Source organism: Gopherus flavomarginatus, chromosome 8 (assembly GCF_025201925.1).
Source record: "Gopherus flavomarginatus isolate rGopFla2 chromosome 8, rGopFla2.mat.asm, whole genome shotgun sequence".
NCBI classification, from domain to species: domain Eukaryota; kingdom Metazoa; phylum Chordata; order Testudines; family Testudinidae; genus Gopherus; species Gopherus flavomarginatus.
Window position 1 is genome coordinate 20,160,310 of NC_066624.1, and position 15,894 is coordinate 20,176,203.

Sequence of the window (15,894 nt, forward strand, 5' to 3'; positions counted from 1 at the left end):
GTCTTGTTGCTACAAGCACTCATACATAGGCTTACTTTCCATCAAGGGAACTACTCACATGCGTAGTGACGCATGTGCATGAGTGATTTCAGGATCTGGGCTTATATATTACTTAGTTTTAAATTTTAAATTTATAAAAACTAATAGATGTAACTTTTAGTTTTAGGTTGTTTTTTTAAACGTATGTCATATTTTACTATTACAATGTAGTTGTCAAAAAGTAGCTTAGATAGCGAATAAAATCTAAAAGTTTGGCTTTCTAATTAGTAACAGCATAAACAAAAAGTGTTAATTTAAAGGGACTCAGTGCTAAACATCAATTATGAGCAGGAGTTGCTTTTTGGAAGCTATTGTAGTTAGATTAAGTTTATCCAAGAAAATTTTATATAGTATTTCTGAAACTGAATTTTATTTTTTTTGTCCTGTAGTAAATGTGGGACTGACTTTCTAACTTTGCAACACAACTGTTGGAGTCTCCTTTTCTGCTTCTGAGCCTTTTTAGCATAGAACATGGTGTCTGTTCCACAAAGTAACTGCCTTTTGTTACGTAGCTGAAGTGAATTTAAAAACATAATTTTGTTATGAGGACCTCAGCTGGGTACAGAAATATTGCTGCTAATCTAGCTCTTCTGTATGTTCAGTTTTAAAGTTTAAGCATTTTAATTCACTTTTTAAAAATAATTTTTTGGGGACTGACAGCACAGGTCCATAAGCACAACATTTAAACATTGATAACCTTATTTTTATTTAAATATACTTTAATTTCACTCTACCTGTGTTACATTTTAAAGAATTTCTGGTTGATAATTCAGCTGATTTAAAGCAAATATTTATCATAGAAAGCTCAGCATTTTACAATACAAATGCTAACTTGTAGATTTTATCTATTATCTTAGGGGGGTTATCCTGTTTCTCAATGCAACCCCAACACGCCTTTGAACAAAATAGATTTGATCACTAAATATCATTACATTTTCTTGTAGGTGTTAAAATCTGTTTGTGTAACTTTTCAAACTGAATCATTGTTTAAATTTTTATCTAGGAAATATTCTGAATATACATTTCTGAGTGTAGGAGGAGGTAACTGTTACCAAATAGTCTTTCCAACCTTCCGGAGGTAATTGATAACTGAACTCACTAATATTACATTCAGTACTCATTGTACTTGGTACCATAATCACTGGTACAAAATTGTAAAAAGATGGAAAACATTTTGAGAAGATTAAAAAAAAAAATTCTTAACACAACTTAAAAAAAAAATATTTTCTCTGTTACTCAGACAAGCTGCCTCTTTTCTACCAGACCAAAGAGGGTACCTAGTACCCAATGAGATATTTATAGTGTGGTCACTCATGGTTGCAAGTCTCTAGTTTAGAAGTTCTGTTTTTTGAATATATTTGAATGTGAATGACATGAATAATATTTTTTAAAAAAGTCTTGAAATCATCTTTGCCAAAGTGCAATATCTGAGTGGGTCATAATATGACAGGTAGAACTGTATGCTGTCATTTTATGTTGTGTATTTGTTTATTGTTGGTCCTTTTTATCTTTTAAATGGTACTGTTAATATGTTTGCAGTAGTTTTGTTTATTAAGAGGTAAATAGTGTATTAATGCAGAATGCCTTTAAGTATTTGATGGATGCAATAAATTTTTGTAAAACATTTTTCTTGTCCAAGCATTTAATTTAATTGTAATACTACTATGAGAGTTTGAAAATCAGATCATTGAAACAAAGGCATAGTACAGTCTATAGAACAAAGTATTCGGTAGATTATTAATCTGAAGGAAAGTATTTTTGTGTGTGTACTAAATGTCAGTCAAACATACGTATATAAAACTATAAATAAAAATACAACGAAATATTAAAAATATACTAAAGGTTACATTTAATTAAATTTTTAATACTCAGTCTTAAAGGATGGTGCTTTCTATTAGCACAGCCTTATGGTTTTATCTCTTTAGTGGCTTACTTTGGACAATTTGATTATACATATAACTAATGTGTGTTTATGGACACCACTTGTGAGTTGAGTTGATTCAATTAAGAATGTTAACACAGTGTTAATCATTATTTTTAGTTAAATTCTTAGCTAAATTTGTTTTACAGTGGCAACATTGTAGCCTCAAGATTTTGACAAGCTATAAATGAATCAGTCCTTGCCCAGAGGTTACTGCCTATTTAGACATTACAGAGCATGGGGAACAGAGTCAGAAAGATATGAAATAACTTGCTAAAGATCACACAGAAAGTCAGTGACAGAGCTGGGAATAGCATCCAAGTCTGTCTCCTCACTTGCAGTCCAGTGTGCTATTGAGTGGATCGCATGGCCCCAGTTTTTGTTTTTGTTTTTATTTTCATGTAAAAGTTTTATAGCATTTAATTGTAATTGATGTTGGCTAAGAATCCACCTCAGTTCTCTGCTCCCAGGAAAATAAATAAATAAATAATCCCCCACAGGTTTGTTGGGGGAAACAGATTTTCACACTATCATGACCTGTATTGTCTTGGCACTTGTGCAGTTTGATGGTTAAACAAGTGCTGAAAAGAATAAAAGTTTATCAGTGTAGGTAACTGTTCATCTTCAGTCTTAATTACCTTCTAAAGATTTGGAAGTTGAATTTGAAGTTGGAATAGATTTTATTACTTTGAGGCCAGATATAATTTAACTTAATAAAACTGATTTCAAGAACTAAACATCCAGTTTCACATGATGTTGTGAATACTGTTATGCCAAACATTTACCAGAAGCATGTATAGGATTTGATCTTTTCAGCACTGTCTTTTTGGTATTGTTTACCTATTTCATTGTATATAATCCTTTGATTACACCAGAAGTGGAAAAATAGTCCTAATTTCTAAACATGCTTTACGTTTTCAGACTAGAGAGAATCTAGTTTTTGAGGAACATACTAGAGAGAATCTAGTTTTTGAGGCCCATAATTTGAATCTTTTCTACTAAATAAATAGTTGCATCCCCTGTTGATGTGAAGTGTTTGAACTTTCATTCACTAGCTGAAAAATGAGTGTTTTTAATATCTTATGGAACATAAAACTATTTAGTTATTAGTGTGCCAACTTCAGAAATGCTTATTAATTAGTAATCATTAAAATTATTCAGCTTCAGGAAGTTCAGATGATCGTACTGTGGACAATGACCTGGGGGTCGTTAGGAGCAGTCTGGAATAGAGAAGAAATAGTATTCTGTGTGTGCATACTCGAGTTTGTACTTGTGAAGAAATTTTGATGAATGTATTCTTTAGAATTCTCTCAGCAAACATTATTCTGTAAATGTGAAAAAAACCTTCCTTTTAAGAGTCAAAATCCACTTTATTTAAAATATATATTTAAAAGATGGCTTGCAATGCAGGTAAGACTTTGTTATCCAATTTCAATTTTACTAACTCTTTTAGCACTATTGAGGATAATGTGAAATCATTTAGGTGCACTGGTACAGGACAGTATGTTGAGACTTCTGAAGTTAAAACTAAGTTTTGCAAATTTGTTTTCATTTCAGAACCTTAATCCTGTCCCAGTGTTGAGTGGGTTTCTTATGTAAAAGCTAGCAAACCTACTGGTGGTGTCTACATTATCTAGATTATACTTTAAGGTTAAAATAATTTATATATGAAAGTTACAAAATAATTAAAAATAAGGAAATAGTTCCCCTTTTTTGAGAATCCAAGCCATTGTATTCTGAAGAAAATTACAACTGATCTGGGCAAATAAGTACAGTATTTTTAAAAAAACTACTACAAAAATGGGTAAGATTTTCAAATACAGGTAACCATTTATTCTTCCTGTCAGATATTACACACATTCATTAATATTTAAAATTTACTCTCGTCTTATTTCTCCTACACGGACTGATACAAAGCTAATTGAAATTAATGGGACTTTGTTCATATGAACTTCAATAAATGTTGGGTCAGGTCCACAAAATTAAGTCTGTTCAGATAAGTAATCAAAGCAACTCTTTTAGGTAAACTTGTTTTTTAAAAATAGCTTTAGATCATGACTCATCTAGTTATATATGGGTTAACTAATTCTTTAATGTCTTAATATTTCTACTGTGGATGCTGCAGTTCAGTGTGACTTAGTGCACCAGCCATAAACATCTTCGTGCTCTTGGATAATTCCCCCCTTCCTTTTAAATTAATAACAATTGAACATATGCTAGTGTTGAACTCTTACTTGAAAATATATTAACGTATTAAAAGATGGAAAATATTGTGTGGTTGAAGTGTAATTGCAAAAATCGAGGGAAAATAAAATAGAGTGGTCTTGGAAAATTTGGCCTTGTTTTGGGGGCACAAATTACTTCCTGGAAAATTAAATAAAATAAAATGTATATTTTATAGTTCAGTGTGACTACGACTTATTTGAATTGTGACATAAAAAGCGACAAAGTAGGGTCAGTTGGTTCTGTGCCAGTTCCAAATGAAGCATAGAACTGTTCAGTTTCCTGGCTTTTGAACTGGGTTTCTGATTAGGTATAGATACTTCCCCTTTCTGAATAATATATATGTATAAATATAAAATGCTTTTCACCATTACTGCTGAAATGATCGGGTCTGATTGAGAGAATACATGAAGTCTTGCAGTTAACATTACAGACAGTAGAAATATATTTAAAAATATTACTATTTTTATTCCACAGTTCCATAGGACCTGATCCCCTATGAGGGACAATTCTTTTTCCCCCTCTTGAAGTAAAGTATCAGATTAAGTCCACAGTTTTCTTGTCTATTTGTACATCACTTTTCCTGTATGTATTTTCATACTGGATTTTCCTTTGTTGAAAGATTCTGTAAATAATGCATTTTTCATAGTCTAAATTATTGTATTTTAACTGAAAATATTTTTGGGGTGGAATGGGAGGCTATGAGAAGTTGATCAACCTTTTTTTTGTTCTACAGGAAGTGGGATAATAGTCTGACTCTGCAAGTTTATATAGACTCGTAACTTTTGACAAATCACTGTTTTCTTCATCTGTGGGTCACATGCCTAAGAGGGTTGCTGGCAGATGTTTGAGGGGATGTGAGATTACTCTCATCCCTTTTCTCTGGCCTTCCAACTGATGTAGATTTTCCCAGCCGTTTGCAACCACATCTTCTTGAGAAATCGTGTGTGCCCTGTAAAACACTGCACTTATTCCTGCTGCATCTCCTTTGAAGTACAAGGGCACAGACATAAAGGGTTGTAACACATACCTCAGGAACAGCTGTCAGGAGCAAAATGTGGAGTTACTGTATACAAAATTATTTTAGTGCATATCATTTACCTTCAGAATTTAAGGTGTTCAGTGCATACTGCCTTTACTACTAATTAAATGCATAGAGGAAAGTGTCCAGAGATTATCTGTTGCTTTAACACTGTTTTTGTCTCTAATCATTTAGAGACTTGGTCCCAAACACTTGCGTGTTCTTGAGGCCATTAGAGCTATAAATAAATTGTTCAGCTTAATATTGCATTGCAGTTGATTACAAGGATGACTGACATGGAAGATGGGACAGGTGGGGAGGAATAAAATGGGCCCAAGTTATTAAATGTTGTTTAAAAAAACATTTGAGCAATCTACAATAAACATGGTTTAAAATTGGAAAGTGCTTATTTGGGAGCACCGTAAAGAACCATTTTCAAAGCAGATTACCATGTTTAACATATGGAATGTCAGTTAGAATATTCTCTCATTACCACCCATGATTGCTCTCCATTCATAATTTTCTGAGCTCACAACCCTGTTACTGAACTTGTGAATTATATAAGATTACATATGTCATTCATTGATTTATTGTGTAAACAATGGAATACATAGTATTTTTTGTTTTACTTCAAAGAATTGCCAAGAAAATGCTTTTAGAAGAAATCAAAGCCAATCTTTCCTCTGATGAGGATGCATCTTCAGATGAAGAATCAGATGAAGGAAAAAAGAAAACAGGAAAGAAAAATGAAAACGTGGAAGATGACGGTGAGCACCAAAATGTGGCAGAAAAAAGTGGTGCTTTTGAATCTGTCATAATTTCAGAAGTCTTTCAGGGAAAGATAACAGCAAAATCAGTAAACAATCCCCCAAACAACATACATTTTTTGATGCCAACTGCTAAACTGAACTCAGTCAGTATGATTCTGTGGGTTTCTCTGTTTGACTTCTGTAAAAGTACACTTTTACTTTGTGATCATATCTTTATAACCAATTTAGAACCGAGTATGTGCTAAGCAATATTTGATTAATAAAAGACAAGACATACAGGTATTATTCGTGGGGGAATCCTGCACCAAAAAATTAAAAATTCTGCATACAGCATTTTAATATTCTGCATATTTTATTTGTCAAAATAATGCAATATAATCACGCTGGTTTCAATTATTTTGGTAATTTATTTAAACTACATTGCAATGGATGGAGAACAGGAATGGGAAGCACTGGAGAAAATCCCTAAGCCCCCTTGTCTAATAGTAATGTAACTAGGTTTGACCTTTTATTTCTAGTTATTAGACATCAAGTATATGCAGCCATATGCTCAGTGTTGCATCATAGACAAGTGAAGAGCTACTGAGGGCTGTGGAATCAAACTCGCAATTTATATTGGCTACTGACCATGTCCAGATAGGTCAGTAGCAAACAGTTCATGGAGCACATTTTGTGAGAAAATTTTTTCAGTCCAAAAATTTAGTTCAGTTCTAATCATTAAATCAGTAAGCATTTATAAGGCCATACTGTCCTTTACACCAGTCTGGCAATATGTAAAGGAGCCGTAAAACTTTTACACCTGTTTTATACTCCTGGGGGAATTCACAAAGACAATGGGAACAATTCACTAAGCAGGCCGGCTGCTACATTCTGCTCTCCCTTAGGAGACATGCCTACCTCCTCAGAAACACCCCGACGCGCTGCCCCTCCTTGCCAAGCATGCCGCAAAAGCAAGCGAGAGGGACAGTGTGTGTGTCTCTCTCTCAGGCATGATTGCCAAGCCCTCCCTTCCTTCCCGTCCCCCCCAGCAGTGCTTTATGTCTCTACTAGCTGCTCCAGGAGCCCAAACTGACCTGTCTGTGCTGCTGGGGAGGGGTGTGTGACCACTCTTGTAGCTTCCCTTTGCTTCCCCATCAGAATTCTCAGAATTTTCTTCAGGGAAACAGAAATCTATGGGAGGACATGAATTCTGTGCACATGCCGTGATGCAGAATTTCCTCAGGAGTGAAGTATATGAGATATGTATGACTAGAAAATAAAATTGCTTCCGCTGATAATCCATGTAATAACTGTAAAATCAAATAGTTTCCATTGCAAAGATAAGGCGGAGTGAGAGGGGGAAGTGCATATGTGCGTTCGTTCAATCACATCTTCCTGGAAATACTTAATAGATGAAATGCAACTTAAATGAGCAAATAGCTACCCATATGAGTTCTGTGCTGATTTTTCTCTGACAGAGGAGAATGAAAAGGAAGATAATTCTGAATCTGATTCAGATGATGAAGAGTCTAAGAAGCCTAGATATAGACACAGACTGCTGAGACACAAGCTAAGTATGAGTGATGGAGAATCTGAGGAAGAAAAAAAAGGAAAATCTAAAGACACAAAAGAAGGCAAACGCAGAAATAGAAGGAAAGGTACAAAATTTAAATGTGTGGCAGGATATATTTGTGATTCGATGAAATATGTTCATTTATGTGGCGTGAAATATGTTCATTTATGTGGCGTAATGGAGCTTTCCAGTGAAAAAAAGATTTCCTGGAATTCCAAGTTGTCCTCCTCACACCTCCTCTCACACCTCCACACCATAGTTGTTTCTTGTTTTGCAGCTGAGATTGAGGAAGTCAGTGCCATCAACTCTACAAGCAGATAAGGGAAAATGGTGATGTTGTCATTGAATTTTTATCATTAAGGTTCTTTGTTTGTTTTCAAAATACTTGAATTATCTCTAATCATGGGACAGTGAACACACCATGAAATTATTTGGTAAAATCTTGATTCATTAAATAATACTTTCAATGATAGTTAGATTTTTTAATTATTTGAAAGATTTATTTAGAAGGACAAAAGCTAGCAAATTCAAAAATAATGATGTTAACTCAAACACATTTTCTTAAAGTCCATTTAAACTAAATCAATATATTTAAAACTAGAACAATTTGGATAGAACTCAAATTTTGAACTAGGAATTTAAAATTATATATTTTTACATACCTCCTCTTGTGCTGTCATCCCAGACTGTTGTTGTTGTCTGTTTTTGTTCATTTACTAGGTTTATTATAACACAGTGACTATTCCAGGATAGTTTACTCTTATTTAATCCCCTCCTCTCTTTTTAATCTCCCTCCCTCTCTTCCTCCCACCCCCTAAAAATTAGCTTAATCTGGTTGAGTCCTGAAATTTTAATACCAAATCTAATAGGTATAATTCAGGAAAACCCAATTTTTCCTCCTCTTCCTACTGCATCTGCCATCTCTTCCTCACACTATACATAGGCCCTTGTGTCACCAGAAATTTCCATCATCCTAGAGAGTTAAACTCTATATCCCTCCAAGTTCTTTTTAGGTGATTCACAATGGGACTGCATGTGGAACTCTGAAATGAAAACTTGGGTTTATTTCTCATTTTTCTTGCCTTAAAAAAGCTGAGAATGCAGCTCTTCTAGCTTTTTCTGGGTTGAGGAACAAGGGAATGACTGTTAGTGCAGATCTCTTGCATCTAATAACCATGGGACCAACGGGGACCAGCACCACTATAGCAACTGCAAACTCCAATAACCAGGGCATTTCAGAGTGTAAATGGTTTGTTTACATTGGAAGCAAATTATCCCTATTGCACAATTTGAAAGTATAGTTATATTTTTAGTGTTGCTGTTATGGTAGTATACCGTACATGAGTAGTTTCCCATGTATCTAAAGATGAATTATCCTGTATTGTATTATGTTTATAGTGTTCCCCCATAAAACTTCTAATTTTTGTGTTTTCTGTGATGATATTGTAACTTTTACAGTACTTTAGCAAATAAAATGCCAGACCAAGGCATGGCCGGACCAATCTCTAGAACCTTTTGGTTATAAGTCTCCTAAATTACCTCAGCCCTGACCTGGAGCAGTAAAATTTCTTTCACTTCAAATAGCTCAGTGACTTGGTCCTCCATTATTATACCTCTCCATAAAATAAACAAAAACTTAACTCCCAGTTACTCATATTCTTTTATTTACTGTGTAGCATTTTATTTATTTATTACAACGTATACCATTTAGTAAGAAACCCGTATAGCTTTCCAGTGTGTTCAGAATTAATGTTAAATGATAAAATAGGACTGAATAGCATACTATATTTTTAGCTGCTTGTAAATGTCAAACATTAAAAAAAATCATGAGTCAGGCCCCTCAAAATTATGAACTATAGATACTGGCTTCTTTTTGAGTATTCATGACTTAAGTGTAATGAGCTCATGATAAAATCATTATAGATGGCAATCTGGTATAAAGAGGTGACACACTTTGCATGAGATGGGAGAAATGAAATGAACTCTAAGCACAGAGGGTTTAGATTTGCCTTTGTTTATTTCTTAGAAATTGTTCATCCTGACAATGCTCGTTGGCATTGGCAATGCTGATATCCGAAAAATCCATAAAAGGGAGATAACTAGCCGTTAGTGTGACTGAGTAAAGCAACATGTATTCTAACTCAGTCTTTGCATCAGCATATTAAATTCACACCCTTCACCAACAGTCACAGTGTCTCAATCTGGGTTGAGCTCTTGTTTTCATATAAAATATTCAGATTTGTGCATGTTTTAAAACTTGGTTGTGTATATCAACTTTTACTGGTGGTATGATTGATAAATACTACATTCCACCTCCTATGCACAAAGCATAGTTAAAATGGCTATAAATAAGGAACTCCACAGGGCTTGAAAGAAACACTACTATCAACCCTTGGAAACAGTGCAGGATGGCTCTGCAGATGCTCTGTTCCTGCTCTTGCAGCTCTCGAGTAACAGCTGTAACCTCTGAATGCACCCTGAACCTGCATTGTCATTATCATGGTTGGAGGATCTTGACTGGCTTCAACATCCCTGGGAGTATTTACTTGTTTTGAATAAGTATCTATGTACACCTCATCTTCAGCTTCCCCCTCTCCCACTTTAATGGGAAAAACTAGTTCAGCTTCCTATCTGGATATCACGATCAACTGGGAGAGTTTCCAGGATTGACTGGTTGGTGACCACTGTACTAGACCAATAAAGGAAAATCAAATCCAAGCAAAACGGTTCAGTGAATTAAAGAGAATCATAAAATATTACTGTTAATATTAGAGTTTCTAACAACATATTACTTACAGTATACCTTTAAAAGACCTCTTTATTACCTTTTGAGTTATTTTTTTAAATTTGCTTTGGATTTTTAATATGTAGCAGTTCAAAGCCATATGTGTGACATTTCAATTGCATTTCAGGCATTTCATGCTATCTTCTCTGCTCTTTCTATTGAAACAACTATTGCACTCTCTTACTGAGATTTTTTTCTTAGCTGCACAAGAGGGCATTTATTGACCAAGAATGTATAGGTGCTGCGAGCAGCAGAAATTAATTTCAAACAAATTACAGTAATTTTTTATTACTAGTAAAGCTATATTGATATTACTTCAGGTTACAACAGAGGTTGCTATGTTTTTTTATTCTTAAAGTGAACAGTGATGATTCAGATGACTCAGAATTTCATGAATCTGGAGTTAGTGAAGAAGTCAGTGAATCTGAAGATGAGCAACGTCCTAGAACAAGGTATAAATAAACATTAGTTCTAGTCATCTCAGTTGAGCTTTTTTTAAACTGATTATTCAGAAGGTACAATCCTGTCATATGCCATGTCTGAAACATTTATGTGTGTTCTAAGAACCTGATCCAAAGACTGCCATTGATTTCAATGGGTTTTGGATCAGACACTAAATTTTTGTTGTTCACCTTACAGAATTTCGGTATCTGCAATTTAGTTTATCTCAAAAGCCTGGAAGTTGAGTTGTGTGTCAAAGTTCAAACTTCCTCTTGTATGTCTCAGTATAATTAGGAGAGTTGGGAGGTGAGATAAGACCATTAAAAACACTTGGTATTTTTCTAACAAGTTTGGTTGAGTCAAGGAACAATGGGTTCTAATTAAGGATTGAGTTTTAGTGAGGTTATTGGAAGTTGTCTAGGATGTAATCTTATTGTTTGTGTAGAGTGAAAGAGACAGTTTGAAAAGAAACCACTAACACTGATTCCACTTTGCTGTGGAAGTGATGTGTGTACAAACCGGTTTCAATGTAGGTGTCTCAATACTCAGTACAAAACTACGATGTGACATTTTCCTTTACCCCTTTAGAAATTATAGGACCTAGCTGGTAAACTCTGCAGTCTACTACATTATTGCCTGATAAGGTCAATAACTCATCATTATTGCACATCAGAAAATAGTAAAGGGATCCACGACACAGAAGAATGTATTATTTTGCATTTCTGTTGAGGAATAAACAGTTAATCATTCTAGAACAGGGGTCGGCAACCTTTCAGAAGTGGTGTGCCGAGTTTTCATTTATTCACTCTAATTTAAGGTTTTGCATGCCAGTAATATATTTTAATGTCTTTAGAAGGTCTCTTTCTATGAGTCTATAATATATAACTAAACTGTTGTTATATGTAAAGTAAATAAGGTTTTAAAAATGTTTGAGAAACTTCATTTAAAATTAAATTAAAATGCAGAGCCCCCCGGACCGGTGGCCAGGACCTGGGCAGTGTGAGTGCCCCTGAAAATCAGTTCGCGTGCCACCTTACGCACATGTGCCATAAGTTGCCTACCCCGTTCTAGAATATTGATATAATAGTGATGCTTTTCTTGTAAATAATGTTAGTCTATAGGGTGAAAAGAGAGAAATACACCATTTTATTGAGTAGTAGAGTATTTTGTAAGAGGAAAGCTAAACATTTGATCCATTACTGTTTATCAATGAGTTTTTTCAATTTCTTAGATCTGCTAAGAAAGCTGAGGCAGAAGAAAATCAGCGCAGTTACAAGCAGAAAAAGAAAAGACGACGCATAAAAGTTCAGGAGGATTCTTCTAGCGAAAACAATAACAAGGTACTATATAGAAATGCCTTATATTCTGACCAAATTGTTGAAACAATGATGATGACTAAGATTTTATCGTGGATATTTTTAGGGAAAGTCATGGACAGGTCGTGGGCAGTAAAGAAAAATTCACAGAAGCCTGTGACCTGCCTGTGACTTTTTCTGAAAATATCCATGACAAAATGGGGAGCTCAACTTGTGGGGGAGGGTCCCTACACTGCCCACAGTGGCTAGGCAGCTGTGGGGGTACCCGTCAGAGCTCCAGGGCCCCCACCACCACCACCCATGGTGACCAAGAGCTCCAAGCGCCGGGTTATCCCACAGCTCCCAGCCACCATGAGCTGAAGTCATCAATTCCATGACTTCCCCAACCTCCGTGGAAAAAATCATAATCTTAATGATAGCTAGATTTTGCTTTCACAAAGTACAAACTTTAGGGGGGGAGGGATAGCTCAGGGGTTTGAGCATTGGCCTACTAAACCCAGGGTTGTGAGTTCAATCCTTGAGGGGGCCATTAAGGGAACTGGGGTAAAAATCTGGGGATTGGTCCTGCTTGGAGCAGGGGGTTGGACTAGATGACCTCCTGAGGTCCCTTCCAACCCTAATAGTCTATGATTCTATGATTCTACAATTAGGTAGTCTTCATTTTCTGTGTGTCTTCTAACATTTAAAAATTTTAACTCAAATATTCTCTTTATTAAAATTACAAGTTGTCATAAACAGATAGCTAAGGGTTAATGTCTCTTTCACCTGGAAAGGAGTAACCTGAAACACCTGACCAGAGGACCAATCAGGAAACAAGTCTTTTTGAAATCTGAGTGGAGGGAAGTTTGTGTGTAGGTGATTGAGTCTGCCAAACAAGATTAAACTTCAGTGACAGATGGCTGTATACCTAAGCTTCTGAGGTCTTTCAAGAGTCTTTATTTTTGGCACTTGTTCTGCCTTATGAGACTTCAATCCAAACCTAAATTACAGTATATCACGGTGAAAAAAGTTTGATCTAAATGATCTTATTCGCTGATGGCATTCTTTATACACTACAAACTAATCCATAAAGCCCAGTACTCTGGCAGCCTTCAAACTCATACTTGAGATTCTGTTCTTCTCTGACACTTCCAGTATATTGCTAGTTGATAATAGGTACCTAAGAGAATTACTGATATTATTAATATTCATTCCTTTTTAATTCATTCTTTCTTAAAAATATGTAAAACCCTGTTAATTTTACATGCAGCTTATTTTTGTAATCTTATTTTCCTGTCAGTGTCACTCACATTCTCTGTTCCCCATCACTCTAATATTTCCACGATTGCATCTTGTTTTAAACTAAATAGTAATCTGTTGGGGTTAGAGGTGGTCTTTTATATGTTTGTACAGCCCCAGTGCATTGGGACACCATTCCTGATTTGGGCAACCTTCTGGATGCTATTCTATTGTAAACTTCACTTCTTGACTCTTTTTCCTGTTTACATGGAGTTGGAGGTGCCCACCATTCTTCGCTACGCCTTCTGGTCCGTGGCAATTGTTTGACTTCCAGTCCCTTTCTCTTCAAACTTCTCTTGACAGAGTCTTTCCATTGAATCCTTGATCTGCTATGTTCTTCCGTGCTCTCTTCTTCCTCCCACGCTTTCTTTGATGGTCATTCGTTTCCCATTTCCATTCTTATCATATCTCCAGCCAACCTCAAATAGGATGTTATTCTAATACTAACAATACATAATATAAATCTCTACACACTTGATTTTTTGTTTTAGTTATACCCTTTAGTCAGAGACCCTGTGCTGGAATAGTAGGGATATGGATCATTAAGAGATCAGTTTGAGGAGTAGTGGCAGACTTCTGTGGGGAACAGCTGTCTACAGTATGCCTGATTCTAGCCAGTGGTTTTAATCTTTTAAATGTTGAACAAGACATACATTTTGCATTTAGACAAAATTTGAAAACACGCGTTAAGTAACAGTTGAACACCTTTCATTATATCTCACAATATGGTGCAATTATAGTGTCTAACTCTGGACAGTGTAGGGAAAAAATGTAAAGTAGGTGATTTAAAATGTCTTACTTTTTTTTTGGAATATCCTCTTTATTTATGAATGCACCGATAATATATTTCTGTGTATGACTACTTATAGAATAATATGTACATTTTGTTTAATCAATGGACGTTTTCTGAAAGATACAGGCGTGCAGTAATAGTAAATATTCAAGATTAAAATGGGAAACCACCAAGTATGTTTGTCTTGTGTATGCAGAAAGATCCTCAGTTTATTCAAGTGGAAAGAAATAGAAAATATAAAAAAAAAAATAATTTCTTCCAGGTGCAACAGTGTAAAATAAAATATGTACTAAGCAGATTGTTGAGTTTAGTATCTTTATTTAATTCATAGAAACAGAGAATTCATTTGCACACAAGTTATAATTGCTGGCTATTTTAGAACGTCCCTCGGCCTGCACCGCTTCCAGCAGCTCCCATTGGCTTGGAACGGTGAACCGCGGCCAGTGGGAGCCGCGATTGGCCGAACCTGCATACATGGCAGGCAAACAAACCGCCCAGGCCCGCCAGAGGCTTTCCCCGCACAAGTGGCGGAACAAGTTTGGGAACCACCGATCTAAAGGATAGATACAAGCTGTTAAACCATCAAAATCAGTTGTGAGAGTGTCCTGGCTGTTTTTAGTAAAGTTGTTCTCCATAATTGTTGTATCAAGCAAATATTTTGTTTGGTCACAAACTTAAAAAATACATTTTATTATTGAAGTTTGTCCCTTAATTTAACAGGGTATAACACAGCAACTCTATATATATTTTTTTAAAATGCGGGAATTTACAGTAGTGCCCTTATGTAGTGTTGGTTAGCCTAGTTAGTAGCTATTTCACAACTTTAAATAAACCCCTTGCAACTTTCTTTCACTTTGGAAATAATGAAAGTTGTGTGAATTACTGTCTGAAGAGAATAGTTCAGCTGGCATATTTTTCTATTTCAGGATCCAGATATTTTTAGATGATATCCATAATGGAGATTTAAAAAGCTCTTTCAACTGGATTATTATTTCAGGTCTCAGTTAAAACTTGTCTCAATGTATTGTTTGTGAGGGGGGAAAATCCAACGTTTTTGTTACATTTCTGTTTTTCAGAATATTCCCTAAGGAGTCACATTTAGAGCTCAAAGAAACATCTTTTTTTTAATTTACTTTTTTTTTCTTTTTTTACATTGAACAGTCCAGTTTTCAGCTATTACAGTGAAGGAGTGAGAGAGTTCTTCCCAATTTTTGATTTCGCCTGCAGATCTCTAACCTGCTTATCTATAGAGATCACTTTTCAGTCGGAATAATCCCTTTTTTCTCTAACTGCTTAACAGCGTACTCAAATTTTAAACCTATAGATTGTACAGTGGAATAATTCTTTTTCTTTCATTGTCCTTAGACTTTCTAATGGTTGATTTTTCTGTTTTACAAGTAGCTTGTTAACCCTGTGAATGAAGGACATTTCAGATATAAGACTTTATTTTAAAATCAGGTGTTCTTGATGATAAACTATTTGATTTAGTACATATTTAATTTTTCTTTAGATTTTGATTTGTATTCTTTCAAGCCATAAAACAGACCATATGAACAGTAAAAACAAATACTTCAAGTAAAACAAGCCAAAACAGAACTTTGTTCCATAACCATTTTTTCTTAAATAATAAAACTGTTGAGCAGACTAGATAAAATTCCATTAATAGAAACTAAAACAAGCTACGTTTCAGAATTAGGTGAAGACACACAGCAATTACTTTTAAGTAAAGTGGAATTTCTTAACCAAACTTGAAAG

The 15,894-nt window shown here is 35.0% G+C and overlaps 1 protein-coding gene across 6 annotated transcripts in view; it reads left to right on the plus strand.

Annotated features, from left to right (window-relative positions):
- ATRX (ATRX chromatin remodeler) overlaps positions 1-15,894 on the plus strand; it is a 143,934-nt gene that overhangs the window by 60,363 nt on the left and 67,677 nt on the right. For all 6 annotated transcript variants that reach the window (XM_050964570.1, XM_050964574.1, XM_050964575.1 and 3 more), the window contains 4 exons: positions 5,841-5,971; positions 7,432-7,611; positions 10,670-10,763; positions 11,984-12,092. In XM_050964570.1, coding sequence (XP_050820527.1) covers positions 5,841-5,971; positions 7,432-7,611; positions 10,670-10,763; positions 11,984-12,092 — 514 coding nt within the window. The remainder of the gene's footprint in view (positions 1-5,840; positions 5,972-7,431; positions 7,612-10,669; positions 10,764-11,983; positions 12,093-15,894) is intronic.